General features: G+C 39.2%; 1 protein-coding gene across 3 annotated transcripts in view; it reads left to right on the forward strand.

Moving 5' to 3' along the window:
* Positions 1-11998, forward strand: part of rps6kb1 (ribosomal protein S6 kinase B1) — a 62347-nt gene extending 50349 nt beyond the window's left edge. For 2 of the 3 annotated variants that reach the window (XM_033045793.1, XM_033045792.1), the window contains exons 14-16: positions 229-341; positions 2679-2750; positions 2876-11998. In XM_033045793.1, the coding sequence (XP_032901684.1) occupies positions 229-341; positions 2679-2750; positions 2876-3122 (432 nt within the window). In that variant the 3' untranslated portion in view covers positions 3123-11998. The remainder of the gene's footprint in view (positions 1-228; positions 342-2678; positions 2751-2875) is intronic. The other variant, XM_033045794.1, reaches the window with a different exon arrangement.
* Positions 11999-13870: the final 1872 nt, after the last annotated feature.

The following is a 13870-nucleotide window of genomic DNA, read 5'->3' on the forward strand; positions in this document are numbered from 1 at the left end:
GTTGATCTTCCTATGAAATCTGACACAATGCCCTTAATGGAAAGTGCAGGCGTCTTGTCTGAGACAAGATTACATGCGCTTGTGATTACCACCGTCTGTCACTTTACACTGCCTCTATTAGCGTGAATAATTTCATGAACAAGGTATCAGAGAGCAATGGTTGCTTGTGAAACTGCAATCTGGCAAAAGAGGTTGAAAATACCATCACCATTTGTTTTTCTGTTTCAGGGATTCACCTATGTGGCTCCATCAGTACTGGAAAGCGTTAAGGAAAAATTCTCATTTGAGCCAAAAATCCGTTCACCTCGCAGGTTTATTGGCAGCCCTAGGACTCCGGTGAGGTAATTCCATAATCTCTATCTTCTGATGTATCTAAGAACAGAGGAAGTTAAAAAAAAATACCAGCCTGGATCTGACTAGCAAGCCCTCTAATGTATGGCCAATTAACAAGACCATGGCAGATCTTCTCCATCAATGTTTCTCTACCTTATCCTCGAATCCTGTAATATCCTGAAATCCGACTATCTTATTTTGAATGTAATCAATAAATGATCCTCCACAGCTTCCGAATATAGAATTATCCCAAAGATTACCATCCTTTTAAGTGACTACATTTCTCTTTTGCACATTCCCAAATGTTTTAACCCCAAGCTATGAGACTGTGACCCCCTAGTTCCAGGCGCTCATCAAGGAGAAACAGCTTCACATCACTGCTCTGTCAAACTTACTGAGAATTTTGCATGTTTTAATATTTGTTTTAATATTATTTCTCATTCTTTTAATCTTTGCAGAATAGTGGCCTTGCCTCCTCTCATATCTTCACAAAAGCAATACCCCTCTCTCTCATCCATATTGCCCTCAGTTCCCATCTAACCCATGTATCGGGCAACTCCACACTTGTGACATATTCCCCTAAGAATTTCAATCCTCGGTGAACTGGATATGTTTGTAGAATTCAAACCCAGAAGTTAGAAATCTATGCACTAAATGTTGGAAGTACACAGCAGATCAAACCAGGATGAAGAACAGATTTTGATTGAAATTACTTAAAAATCGCAGCAAAAAAGTACCCAATCCTTGTGCATCTATCAATATCCCTGGAGATATGCTGGTGAAATAGGCAGTGGAAGTAAAATGCAAAGAAGTATGAAGTGATTCATGGAGATAAAATAATCATGGGAATTTTATTCTACATATAGATGGACTGGATAAGTCAAATTACCTGATGGAGAGATGGAGGACAGATTGATGGAAATTTTTCTTGAGATACTGATTAGGAAAACCAGGATATAGGACCATGTGGAAAATTTTGCGGAGTTTGCACATTTTCCCTGTGTCTGTGAGCTTCCTACGGGAGCTCTGTTTCAAAATTGTTATAGAAAAAGATAGGACAGGTCCACAGGTTAAGGTCCTAAATAGGGGCAAGGCCAATTTTGGAGGCATTAGGCAGGAACTAAGAGTTTGACCTGGTGAGACTGTTTGCAGGTAGAGAGATATCTGGCAAATTTGAGACTTCTAAAGATGCAGTAGGAAGTGTTTAGGGACAGAGTATTCCTTTAGGGTGCAGGATCAAGACTGGCAAGTTTGGGAAACCTTGGTTGACAAAAGATGTTGAGGCTCTGATCAGAAAAAAAGGAAATATGCATCGGGTCAGGATCAAGGGAATCCCTCATCGACTGTAAGAAGTGTAGGAGTACACGAGGGAAATTGGAAGGGCAAAAAGAGGGCAAGGGATGGATCTGGCAACAAGGTAAAGGAAAATCCAAATATGTATATTAAGAGTAAAAGGGTGATGAGGGAGAGAATAGGTTCCTTTAAAGATCAGCATGGCCATTTATGTGTGGAGCCACATGAAATGGATGAGATTTTTAATTAACATATCTCATCAGTTTTTACTTGGAGGCAAATTGAGTGATGTCTTGGACCATATAGAAATTATTGGCAGACTTAAAGTACATTTGGGTAGATAAATGCTCGGAATCTGACCAAGTGCACCCTTGGACATTGTGGGAAGCAGGGAAGACATTGCAGAGATTTTTGCATCATCATTAACCACAGGTGAGGTTCCGGAAGACTGGAGGTTGGCAAATGTTGCACCATTCTTTAAGGGGCTGCTAGGAGAACCCAGAGAGCCTGACATTGAAAGTGTATTTACTTATTTTTTTAATGATGGAAATGAACCACAATTCATGGAAATGACGGTGAACCTACTGGATTCTTCTTAAGAACTCAGTTTGTTCATAAATAGACAGTAGGCTTCCAATGTCAGGCTGAATGGTTGAGGTTGGAATTCATGTTTATGTTCAAGATTGGACTAGACCGATTAATGGAAAAGGTGGGTTAAAGGTGTCCAACACTAGTACCTTGCTAAATGGAGACACAAATGCTAGAATGTTGAACAAAAAAACAATGCTGGAGGAACTAATCGGGTCAGACGGCATCAGTCTGAAGAAGGGCCCCGACCTGAAATGTCGCCTGCCCATTCACTCCACAGATGACCCACTGAGTTTCTCCAGCACTTTGTACTTGGTCAGTTTCCATGTTTTGTGCATTTCCACATGACAAAGTACAGAGTGTAATCCAAAATTATCTTGAATTTTGTGTCAGTTCTGCTTTTTTCTCTTTCTTCCGCTTATATTGCTGATACTTTATTTCACATGAATCATAATTTTTTTTAGGTTTTTTTGTTTGGCTGGAGAGAGGTCACCTTGTGTGCGAGTTGCCTCAAATGTGGGTCCTCTTTTAAGCAGGTTTGTACAGAATGTTAAAAGATGCTGGATGGTTTCCCACCATGTATGTTTTGAACATTCTTAGAGTAGCTCAAAGCAGATTGGTCTCTTATGAATAGTCCACTTCACGCCTCTTTGTTTTGCAGCCCGATCAAGTTTTCTTCTGCCGACTGCTGGAGTCGGGGATCCGGCATGGAACCACCGCCCAGAGGGCGTGGGTCATCGGACTACCCCATGGACGTTGGGATGGAACAGATGGACGTAACCGTTAGTGGAGAGGCATCTGCTCCACTGCCGATCCGGAATCCAATGGGCGTGAGTTCTGTGCCTTTCAAAAAGCAAACGTATCCCGTGCCCCCGAACAGACCAGCACACCTCCGCATGAACCTATGACGACAGCTGAACAGGGAAAGAAAATAGAACACCGATTGAAAACTGTGGATGCAAGCACTAACCGAGTATACACGGGAGAGTGTAATTGGGGATGGTACCAAATCTCCCCACCTTTCTCCCCCCTCAGCCCTTTACGAAAAATGTCCACGGAAGTCTCGGTTCAGATCCGATATACAATGAAAACATACATCACTGACCGGAAAAAAAAGGGAGATTAAAATAATTGGTAGGATGGTGAACATCTTTGCGAGATTGACGCCCCATGTGGTGATTCACCTCTTGAGATTCTGCACTTGACATTAACAGAAAACGCCCGTGGCTCATCATTGTAAATGGTGTTGAAGAAATCTTCCTGCTTTAGGTGCCTGATGAACACAGTATTACCAAAAGCAGAGTTGCTGCACAGCTTTGCCTACACCTCTCAATCAAACTGAAGCGTGTGTCCAGAGGGTGAGGTTGGGTTCCAAGAATGCCCGGTGTGTCTGCACTCGGATGTAAAGGATTGCACCGTGTCATACCGTTAGAAGAGCTCAAAATCTCAGATGCTAGGACCAGCGTTATAATACATTGGAGCCCACGTAAATGCAGTTTATGAAGAGAGATCATGGATTAAAATATCTAAATACCACGCTGCTGTGCGTGCATGTTGATACAATTGCATTAACTCTTTGGTGCATTCAAGTCTTAAAAGCCTACGTTTGCTTTGTCCAGACTTAATGTTTGAAGAGGTTTAAAGTTTACCACATTATCTGCCTTTTTGCCTACTGCAATTATACTCTTAGAGTTCTCTGTAATCACAGTACTGGAATAGATTTATTTTGAAATAACACAATCCCGCCTGCTGAGTATGTCACCATATAGGTGATGGTGTGCGATAAGCACTTTAAACTCTGGCCAACATAAATTTATCGCTCATTGTGACAGAAAATCCCTATTTAAATCCTCTTTATGTGCCCTCTTAAATTTCTCCTTTCTGCATCTCCTTCAAAATGCATTCACATGTTGGTGTCAAATTAATCCGAGGCCCTAAAGGTGATGTTTCGCCAGCCCACTGAATGAGGTGAGTGTAAGGAAGGCAAGGTGAAAGAAAGGTAAACCTTGTCGGCCTAATGCAAATTTTCCCTTCGGTTCAAGTATATCTGAGTCTGAAACTGACAATTAGCACTTTCCAAGGAATCATGGTGCTGAACAGTACACTGCATTCTTTCCTCCGTTATGTCACTTGACAAATATTTGCTCAGAATCCGCCATGCGGTGATCTAGGCCTCCAGGTCCGATCAGTGTGAAGTGTAAGCGTGTGCTCAATCTTGTTTTCTTTATAAACTGCTTTTTCTCTGTTTCTACACTTGAAATTGGTTGAGCCATAGGATACAAGCCATAAATGCCTTTACGCATGCAAAGGCAGTCTGGCATGCATTTGGCCTTTTTGAGTACAAAATGATATGAGAGCTTAAATCCAAGTTTAAAAGTGGCTGATACACATATAGCTCTTAAAGAGACATGAAAAGGCAGTTACAGAGCTATTTGTTTCACTGATTTGATTCTCATTGAATTTCTAAATACTTTGCCAATTCTTGTTCTTTGGGCCTGTGTGCTGTGTCATTAGATATTATATTTTATTTTTGCTACTTCAATCTAGATTTTTTTATCACAGGTTTATAAATCTTCACCTAATTCTTCTCCAAGTAATTACAAGTCATAATTTCACCCTTTTCCATTCCATTACGGGTCATCACTTCGCCCTTTCCCAATCTGTTACGGGTCTTCACCTTGCCCTTTCACAATCCATTTTAGCTAGAGTGAAGATGCACAATGAACCTTGTTTGAGTACTTTTTACCTTTTATGTTTTCAAGTAGAAAATCGAGGCAAACCAAATGGCCTCACTATCAGCAAAGGTCGTCAGCTTGAAGTACGAGAAATGGTAGCAAGAGAGCAACAAAGAAAGACTGGCTTCAGTGTGTTAATTCCTGAAATTCAGATTAAGGTAGTTGACTGTTAGCTCCATCTCTCCCCACACCCCACTTTGTTGAGCATCATAGTGCAAGATATTATTTCCATTGTTTTTAAAAATTCATGCTTCAAATAGTATCAAACCAGATTGGCTTGTTTCATTTTTGAGTAAAATCTTGGTTGACAATGGCACATGATTCAGGAGAACATGCGGACCCCTGTGGGTCTTGTAGTGCACCAGGAGCACCATTTTCAGTTCTCTGATTTGTGAAAACTGAGTTTATTTCCTTCATTGGACGTGCTAATTCGGAGTTAATTCTGATAATTTATGGCAAAAAGTGGGAAACTTTGGAATCAAATCTTATAACATGCAGACTTACTGCATGATTTTGTGAGACTGAGCAAATCTCCCAGTCGGTCGTCAATACTGAAACAGGCCACCTAGCTAATTGAGGCTGGCAATGTACCCAATCAATGGCAGACTCAAACCAGTCGAATACTTTTTTTGATTGGTTTCAGAAATGCTAAAATTGCTTTCTATTTCCTGGTGCCTCTGTGAATGGTAGGCTACAGCAAGCATTGTCAATGTTTGAAATTGGCCATGTTCCCAACGTGTTGAACAAAAATAAATTTTGTAAGTCTTTTGAAAGGTGTTCAAGATGAAATATAGATAAATCATTCCATAATTTACTGCAGTCACCCAATTCCTTTTCCGTTGAGTTGGAATGTGGAAATACTTCAGCTGGCAAGGGTGATTGGTCTTGGAGTGAAGCATCAGTTCCTTGTGGCAACATGACATGCCACAGTTCCTTTCTGAGCAGAGAATCATGGTGCGAACCTATGTCCCGACTGTACCAGACTGAGATTGAACACTGTCAGCCAGTAAAACACCTCATTCTAATATCATGCGAGAGTTTGATGGAGAAATTTTAACAAGTTTCCTGAACCAAAAAACATTTGAAATTTATAAGTCCTATAGCTAACCATTTTAGTCAGGGAATATTGTCACGGAAGAGTAGTTTTACTGTTTATCCAAAAGGTTGGTTGATTATTTTTTGGTAAAATAATCTGTTATATTAATGTTTATATTTTAAGTTCACAACAGCCCAACTACCTCCTGCTTTATTATACGCCCTTTTTAATGGGGACTACAGACATTTGTGCTAAACTCTGATGCTTGTTCTAGTTAAATAGAAAGTATCAAAGAAGGATAAAGACCAGCACCTTTGAAGTCACAGTTGTTATTATTCACGAAGCACAAAGTACTGGGGCTGTTGGATTTTGAGCAAATCCAGTTCATTTTACGCTGAGGATCATGGGATTTAAAAAAGCTTTGTGAATTGCCTTCCAGGACTAATTTTTCCCCCTCCTGTTTTGAGTAACACAATGAGCTTGAGTTAGAGCAGTCCATTAGCCTACAGTTGCTCAACGCACAAATAACTTTTATTTATATATTTCAAAATAAGATTACAATCAATGACATAAAGTACTTCAAAATTGTCCAAAAAAAAAATGACAGGTTGCAATTCTAAGTAATTTTGAAATTGATTTTTGAGAGAACTGAAAATGGGTCATAATTTTTATGGAAATGTTATTGAAGGAGAATAATGTTCTGGTTTGCTTGGCTGTATTGTTAAAGTACATTTCAATGTCCAATCTCATTTTCGTGCAAGAAAAATTAAAAAGTGTTAATTGGATCGGATCATGCACTTGCTGGTAAATGGATTACAAATGTCTTTAGCACCCCAATATTCGATAGGACAAGGCTGTGATGCTGAAGTTAAAAGGTTGAGAGAACATCGGTTCAGCATCCTTTATTGCTTGTCCTATGCTTTCAGACACTTGTTGATGGTTTCCAACAATATTCTACCAGATTGGCAAGCATTCATTTACCCACCACGTAACTGGAAAAGTGTAAGGAATAAAAGTATGTGCCCCGTGGCAGCACATGGTTACATTTTGCTGTACTTCAGTACTGCTTCATAGATATCGTACAGTGACTGTAGAAAATAGCAATTAAGCATTGAATTACTTTTAATTCTGCAGTCAATCTTTTGTATATTGCAGTCTGCAATCATGTGAAGGCTGTTTTTCAAAATTGTAACTGCAACACCAAACATTTTCAAATGAGCTTTGTTGCTCTTAAATAAAACATCCAGCATCTCCAAAGAATTGTACTGAACTTTCAATATAAAATTCTTAAGCTCTTTAACATCCAGGAAAACAATCATAAATTATATTCTAAAATTCAAAAAGGCTTAAAGTCTGGCGGTTAATTCAGCTCTCTTCAGAGGTTTTAAGCCTTTTTGTTCATGACATTTCCATCTATTTTTTCTTTCTCTATATGTTCTCTATAATTTGGCACACCTAACTTAAATAAGAGGAAAATATTGGGAAGAGGAAAGTGAAGAATGTTACATATATAGATTTATTGTAAAGGCTGGATTTTGAAGGCCTGCAGATTACAATGTTGTTTTAAACAAGGAATTTTCTTGATTTCATGCACTGTTTTCCCTTACTTTGTAATTAATTTGCATCAGTATCCGCTCCCCTCCTGGGATGACACAGTGACAATGGCCACTTAGTTGAAGATAAACTATCCTCTTGGGAACATTGGGTTAATGAGAGCTGCTCCTACATGGAAAGTTTCTAATTTTGTGTGAGTAAAACGTTCACCAATTGAGGTTGGGAAAGAGGTCTTGGCGTTGTCAAGTTTCCATCCTCTCTTTCCTCTTTCCTCCACAAGACCACATTGCCTCTTCCATCCAACAGTGATGGTGTTTCTGACTCGGGCCATCCTATATTGGGGAAGGGAAGAATTTCAATGAAAATGAGGGTGGTAGACATTTCAGTGGTAGCTGTAGTCATGGTGGGCTCTTTGGGAAGGTGATAGATCAAACTATGCAAACCCCCCCCCCATTCTATTTTTTGTAAATAAAACAAAATGGATTTGCCTAATTGTTTAATAATCTTTGCAAATTAGGCATTGTATTTTAACAGATTTATGAAAGTTTCTTGTCAATCCTTATTTTTGTATGATCTATTTGAATCTTCCTTGCAGCCAAAGTGGCTGGTTGATTTGACTAATAGAATAGAAACATTTTATAAAGTGCTTCCTTTTCCCCTCTCCCCTCAAGCCTTTCTGTTGTAGATTTATTAGTTACTTTGTAATTCTGTAGGTCGTATGTATTTGTGGGGGAAGAGGAGAAATATCAGTTTGTTTATCAAAGCTTTTCAACTTTCATGAATGTGTAGTCTTTTTGGACTATTAAATTTATTTTTGTTTGTAAATGTAGCTGTTGAAACTGCCATTAATGTATATTTGAGTTTGTGAATCTGGTAAAGAGATGGAAATATGTGGATATGTCTCATCGTTCTCAGCTGTCATGGATTTGGTTTTGCATTTGAGTGTTGAGCCAGTTTGGTGCGGGCTAGATCTCACAGAGACTGTAGAGACTGTTTTGGTATCATCCCCCAAGGAAAGGTCTCGGCCATAATAGTTCACTGCTTCCTTCACGCTACTGCTTTATCATCGTCTCAGTTTTCTCTGCTAAAGGTTAGTGTTTGAATCTTAAATCTGGGCTGGAAGAGGGGGTAATCTCACTCCAACATTGGGTAAGACCTCGTCTGGAGGTATTCATGTTATCTTAAAAACTGCCTTGTACCAACGCAGCAGTGTAATGTCACTTAACCAAATAGTTCATCTCTTTAGAGGTATATGAAGTTTAGGAAATGGTGTTTTTTTTTAACTTCCAGAAAGAAATTACTGCTTGTTGCAACATGTAGATCACAGGGACACGTGCACGTATATTTCACCTCCAGTACTATGCTTAAATTATCATTTGTTTGATCTTCAAACACGCTCACTTTTAGATTGTTGCTTGCTTTCTCTAGGAAAACAAGTGGAGCCTGTACTTTTGCTGGGGTTGAGTTGGTCATCAGTTCATGCAAGGCTTGCCTCAACAGCAGTTTTATCGCCATTGGCAACCAGCAACCACTCAGTTTCCGCAGATAACAGGACACTGGGTTAGTTTGGATTTCACATTATTAATTGCTAGGTATATCTACAAGCATTATTACAAAATCAAGACATTGATTAATCTAATTCTTAATAGAAGATACTGAACTTTAGAAAAGTTGGTCTGTGCTTGAGATTTGCCCATACAGTGAATTAGTTATCTCAAACCTGCAGTCGGGTAAAAGATGAACGGTGGACCATGGACTTCTCATCAAATTAAAGATGACAGAGCCAAGCCCTTAAAACCATTCATCCATAAATTGCTGATTGTATGATGCATACTAATGATGCAAGATTGATCCATTCCTGCCTATGCCCCTTTCTCACATGTTTGCAGGGCTTTGCATTAGCAACTCAGTCACTCTTTCATCAGGCAAGAACTTAGAAAATGAGTGTTGGCCTGCTGTTTTACTGTGGTGCGCATCACGGTTGAACATACGTTTATTGATACATCAAACTGAGGGTTACACCTCTTCATCTGTGCTCTGCGCTTTCTGCTTTTGACAAAATCGGGTTAAACTAAATCAATACATGTGCAGAGATGCACATCTGACACTTGCGCACCCCTGTCACTCTTTCACTTCCACTGCAACCCCACCCTTCTGCATACTCAGCACCAGGCCACAGTCTACTTTAAACCAATGAGCCACTAGATAGCTGAACGAGACACTCTTAATAATATTCAAGTTAATCATCGTCATCTTCTAAATAAATGTATGATGGGTGTCTTGTCTAAGCAGCATACACTTCCGCATCTGCTTCTAAATTGCTGGCTTAAACCACAATATATTCTTTTATACTAAAATGCTAATCCCCGTGAAAGAAAAGCTGCAAATGCTGGGAACATGAAGTTTTGAAAAATACACAAGGAAACTAGCAGATTGGCCACCTTTTAAAATGGACCGGCTTTCTGAGAAGCGTTAAGTTACTTTGTTTTACTTGTTTTTCTGTTCCGTGTCAACCAAAGGGAAAGCTGACTTTCTGTGCAGTGTTTGTTTTGCAATGTGCTTTCCCCCCTTCAAACTAAGAAAACGTTTACACTGGATTACTGCCATTTTGTACTGAAGTGGATGGCAGTTGGCATTACTCAAAGTGCTGGAGGAACTCAGTGGGTCAAGCAGCATCTCTGAGGGTCATGGATAGGTAATTTCTCCACCTGAAACATCACCTATCCATGTCCTCCAAAGATGCTGTCTGACCCATTGAATTACTCCAGGACTTTGGGTTCTACAGAAGATGCCAGTAGCTGCAATTCATTGTCTCTGCAAATTAGCATTACTGGTCTATGGGATGAACGTGGAAGTCGTGTGTGTGTGCATGCAAACATCAGGGAATCCCTAACATTATCACAGACCTCACTCTTCACTGTTCACAGTTGAATTCATCATTCCCTGAGATGACCCTTTTTTAATCCTTACCATTATAGACATTGTGAAGCACACAATTATGAAGCTGTCTGAATCAAGTCACAAAAGCAGAATGTAGACTTAAAGATGGTTGAATATTGAATCACCAGAGTGGACACTAATTCTTAGCTTTAACATTAGCAGCAAGTTTAGAAAAATATTTTTGTAATTTTTAATAATAGGACTGTAGTCATCTAAGTTTTCAGCTTGGTGTGGCAAGATTGTAACAGATACAAGTGTCGAACAGGTTTTGCCCATCATTTGGAACTTTGCATCAATTTAAATTGGCATTGGCTGGTTTTGTCCCAACAGAGGAAAGATTTAGTTTGGAAAGCCGTGTTGCTCATGAATGCCAATACCAATGTGCTGTTCCTGCTTATGCTATTAATTTGGATATCGTTATTTGCGTTTGGCATGTTAGAAATTGGTGCAATTTGGGCAACAAATACACATATCAGGACATCTTCCCATTGGTGTGGATGGTTATTGATGTAAATAGAGGCTGGTTGAATGTGGTAGTACTTTCTGAATATATTACATTGCGATGGCCAGCTCTCAATTTATTGAAGTCAGTTAACGAGTCATTACATTTACTTTCTCCAGCCAGCCCCCTTCCGAACCCCCTCATCTATGGACCCCAAATACCAAAAGAGGTTCTTTGTTTTATGACTATCTGTAAAGTTGTCCAGCAGGCGGATGCATATGTCAAATATTAATCATTTTAATGATATCAGTGAAAATTATAGCACCCAACAGTAAATATCCCTGGCAATGTGAAAGAATTCTAGACACAGTCAGATCTTTCACCAGCTGTTGGGAGGACTTTTCCTGAATTTATTTTAGTGCATCTCGAACACCAGGGAATTGGATTCTGTTTAAAGTACGACCTGTGCTAACTCGGACCTTGATGTAAATTCTGGTGCCACAATTAAAGGAATTGAACTAAGAGAAAATTGGTGCAGTGATCACTACTGCTAGACCTTATGCATTATGTATAACTTGGAATATTCTCTGCTACTCTAATGAATGGTGCTTGCTGAGGAGACAGTTTGAAACTTTCTATCATGTTCAGTCGGAGTTTCAAGCATTCATTATGCATCTGATTAGATCCATCTTTATTTGCATGGACAATCCTGTTAGTTACAATTGGCTGTGTAGAACAAAGAGTAACAAGACTCCTTTTGCCCCAGCCCTTCATTCCAACAAGAGGAAATAGCACAAATATCTCACTTTATCACTTGAAAGATGTGTGAACATTTTACCTGTTCTTGGGTGACCTTTGGTTCTGAGATCAGTATTTTGGCATGGTGCTTTTACTGCTGGAGAATCTTGCCTCATTATTTTGAGAGAACTACACTGTTGCCTGAGTAAAAATGGTGTGAAGCTGCATTTTTTTCTCCTTGCTAATTATCTTGTACTTATTCAGCTTTATTATTGAAATCAAATTGGTCAATGAATGAAGAGCTGTAAAATCCCATTAAAAGGCAAATTTGAATGAACACTGTTGTCTGCTTGGAATTCATATGAAAAAAAGCAAGTGCAATTATGGTAATTGGTGATATGACAGTTATATCACCAGTAGTACAATTACTTTCATATTTGCACCACTTGTAGTTACAGTTTGTGTTTATGTCCCATTTACTGTAGAGTTAAGCCATACTGATGAATACATTAGGAATGTTGCAAAATTACAAGTATTGCTTAAGGCAGCTTGAGTAAACTGATTTGAAGTATATTCTTGTCTTACCCCCGAGTCATTCCCACACTGCATGTGTAATGTTTTTAATTATTATTTTAAAATGTTAAATTCATCTTGCATGTCTGGTTTTAATTTTTGTTTAAAGCTACAGGTGGTGAGAGATGTAAAGGGAGCTTGTTCTGTGAATGCAAAGCAAGTGAATCGATGAACACGGGGCTGAATGAACAAGAAGAGGCGATGCCTCCTTGTTGCCGGCTTCATCTGTGTCATTGAGGGGAGGCTGCAGGCAATGCCTTGGTTATCTTGCAAGATGGCAATGGTGTGGAAGCGTTAGACTTTAACGTGATGGAAACAAACCATGGGTCTAACCAGCAATCCACTCAACTGCTTGTTGTGGGTATGTTACGGCAGAGATCTGGGAGGTGTTTGCAGTTATGATCAATGACCTGGAAACAACATGGAGAAAAGACAGCACTGCAGAGGGTAATGTGAAAGAAAATCCTTTGTATGTTGCATGTTAGCGAGGCCAGAATTAAACATTTTATTGTGTTAAAAGCACATGAACGGCAAGATAATCTTGCTCAAATACTTTGAGCAGTTAGGATAAAGAGATGTTTCCCCCACCCCCCCCCCCCCCAAAAAAAAAATTAGACATTGCACCTGACCTTACAATTCCATTTTCCAAACTGGCAAGATTCCTATTGCTGTTTGGTGAAATAAAATCCCTGACGATAACATATTTAATGAATTGGCGCAACATGTTGACGTGAATGTGACCATGTGGTCTAAACGCGGTAAATGACAGTGCCAACTTGACACTACTGCTGATAGTTAAAACGTGATTTTATTTTGTGCATGGTTAAAATTTGCCTCAGACCTTTTAATAGAAATCAGATTTTTCTGGAGGTGACCGTCAGTAAGCTGGTGATAAATTGGACTTTTATTAATGGCTTAATTTTGTTTGACTTCAAACTTGAGTTATGTTTAGGTCTACAGATGGGCAGTTTTAGTTTAGTAGCCATTGGATGAGTGTAACTGAGATACAGTGCCCTCCATAATGTTTGGGACAAAGACCCGTCATTTATTTATTTGCCCCTGTACTCCACAATTTGAGATTTGTAATAGAAAAAAATCACATGTGGTTAAAGTACACATTGTCAGATTTTAATAAAGGCCATTTTTATACATTTTGGTTTCACCATGTAGAAATTACAGCAGTGTTTATAGATAGCACTCCCGATTTCAGGGCACCATAATGTTTGGGACACAAGGCTTCATAGGTTTTTGTAATTGCTCAGGTGTATTTGAATGCCTCCTTAACGCAGGTATAAGAGAGCTCTCAGCACCTAGTCTTTCTTCCAGTCTTTCCATCACCTTTGGAAACGTTTATTGCTGCTTATCAACATAAGGACAAGTTGCGCCAATGAAAGTCAAATAAGCCATTATGACACTGAGAAACAAGAATAAAACTGTTAGAGACATTAACCATACCTTAGGCTTACCAAAATCAACTGGAACATCATTAAGAAGAAAGAGAGCACTGGTAAGCTTAGTAATCGCAAAGGGACTGACAGGCCAGGGAAGACCTCAACAGCTGATGACAGAAGAATTCTCTATAATAAAGAAAAATCCCCAAACACCTGTCTGATAGATCAGAAACACTCTTCAGGGGTC

This window comes from Amblyraja radiata, chromosome 28 (genome assembly GCF_010909765.2).
Source record: "Amblyraja radiata isolate CabotCenter1 chromosome 28, sAmbRad1.1.pri, whole genome shotgun sequence".
In the NCBI taxonomy this organism is placed as follows: Eukaryota; Metazoa; Chordata; class Chondrichthyes; order Rajiformes; family Rajidae; genus Amblyraja; species Amblyraja radiata.